This window comes from Diaphorina citri, unplaced genomic scaffold, assembly GCF_000475195.1.
Source record: "Diaphorina citri unplaced genomic scaffold, Diaci psyllid genome assembly version 1.1 scaffold24024, whole genome shotgun sequence".
Taxonomy (NCBI): Eukaryota; Metazoa; Arthropoda; class Insecta; order Hemiptera; family Psyllidae; genus Diaphorina; species Diaphorina citri.
In genome coordinates this window covers 1-800 of record NW_007401365.1, presented here as the reverse complement: position 1 = coordinate 800, position 800 = coordinate 1, and the positions used below count along the sequence as shown (strand labels likewise).

At 39.1% G+C, this 800-nt stretch overlaps 1 protein-coding gene across 1 annotated transcript; it reads left to right on the top strand.

Moving 5' to 3' along the window:
• Positions 1-226: 226 nt before the first annotated feature.
• Positions 227-793, top strand: LOC103523469 (protein NDNF-like; the record flags this gene model as incomplete). The annotated part of the gene is made up of 2 exons (XM_008488510.2): positions 227-447; positions 764-793. Coding segments are annotated over 2 exons (228 nt in total), but the record flags the coding sequence as incomplete, so codon positions are not given.
• Positions 794-800: the final 7 nt, after the last annotated feature.

Below are 800 nucleotides of genomic sequence, written 5' to 3'. Positions count from 1 at the left end.
TTTATGCAATTATACCTTTTTTTTTTCTAGAGTAATAATAATAGTGATTATTTATACTGCTCGCATGGGACGGAAAAGTCCCTTTACTCCAGCAGTAGGCTACTACTATTGCGGTTAAATTCTCACCACACCTTCCTGTTTACCAGGCGAGCGTCTTAACCACTACACCACCGAGGCAGGTTCTTGACAACTACACATCCACTAACAGAGCATTCTTTATTTTCAGATCAAATGCGTTGGGAACCGAACTAGTCATACCTTTTCCAATCTCACCCAAGGCCAGGACTACTACATCAATCTCTTCGCTCATCAGAACAAGACCAATCTGACTCTCCTGTACGGATCCACGTACTTCAAGTACGATAGAAAGCAGAAGCCAGTTGGCATGAGAGATGGCAAACCTCAGGTTCTCAACCTGAGAGAAAACGATGGCGAAGTTACGCTCAGGTATAAGGTAATGGTTGAAAGTATACGAGTACAATCAAACTTCTTTAAAATGTCCATGGCTTTTTGGAGGATTTTCAGATTCCATGACTTTTTGGGCTATTTTCAGATTCCATGACTTTTCCAGATCGCGTATAAACCCTGTTTATTCTGAGACTATAGTCCAATCTAAAAGTTCAATATCGAAAGGATTCCCTCATACTTAAAAGTTCTGTCTAAATAAAATAAAAAATAATTGATGACAAAAAGCCTTTTTACATGCTTTGCTTTCCGTGAGATAAGTCTTTGTACATTACTTACAAGCCATTAAACATTACAGGTTCTGAACAAATTTCTACCCGGGCCTTTGGAATGGT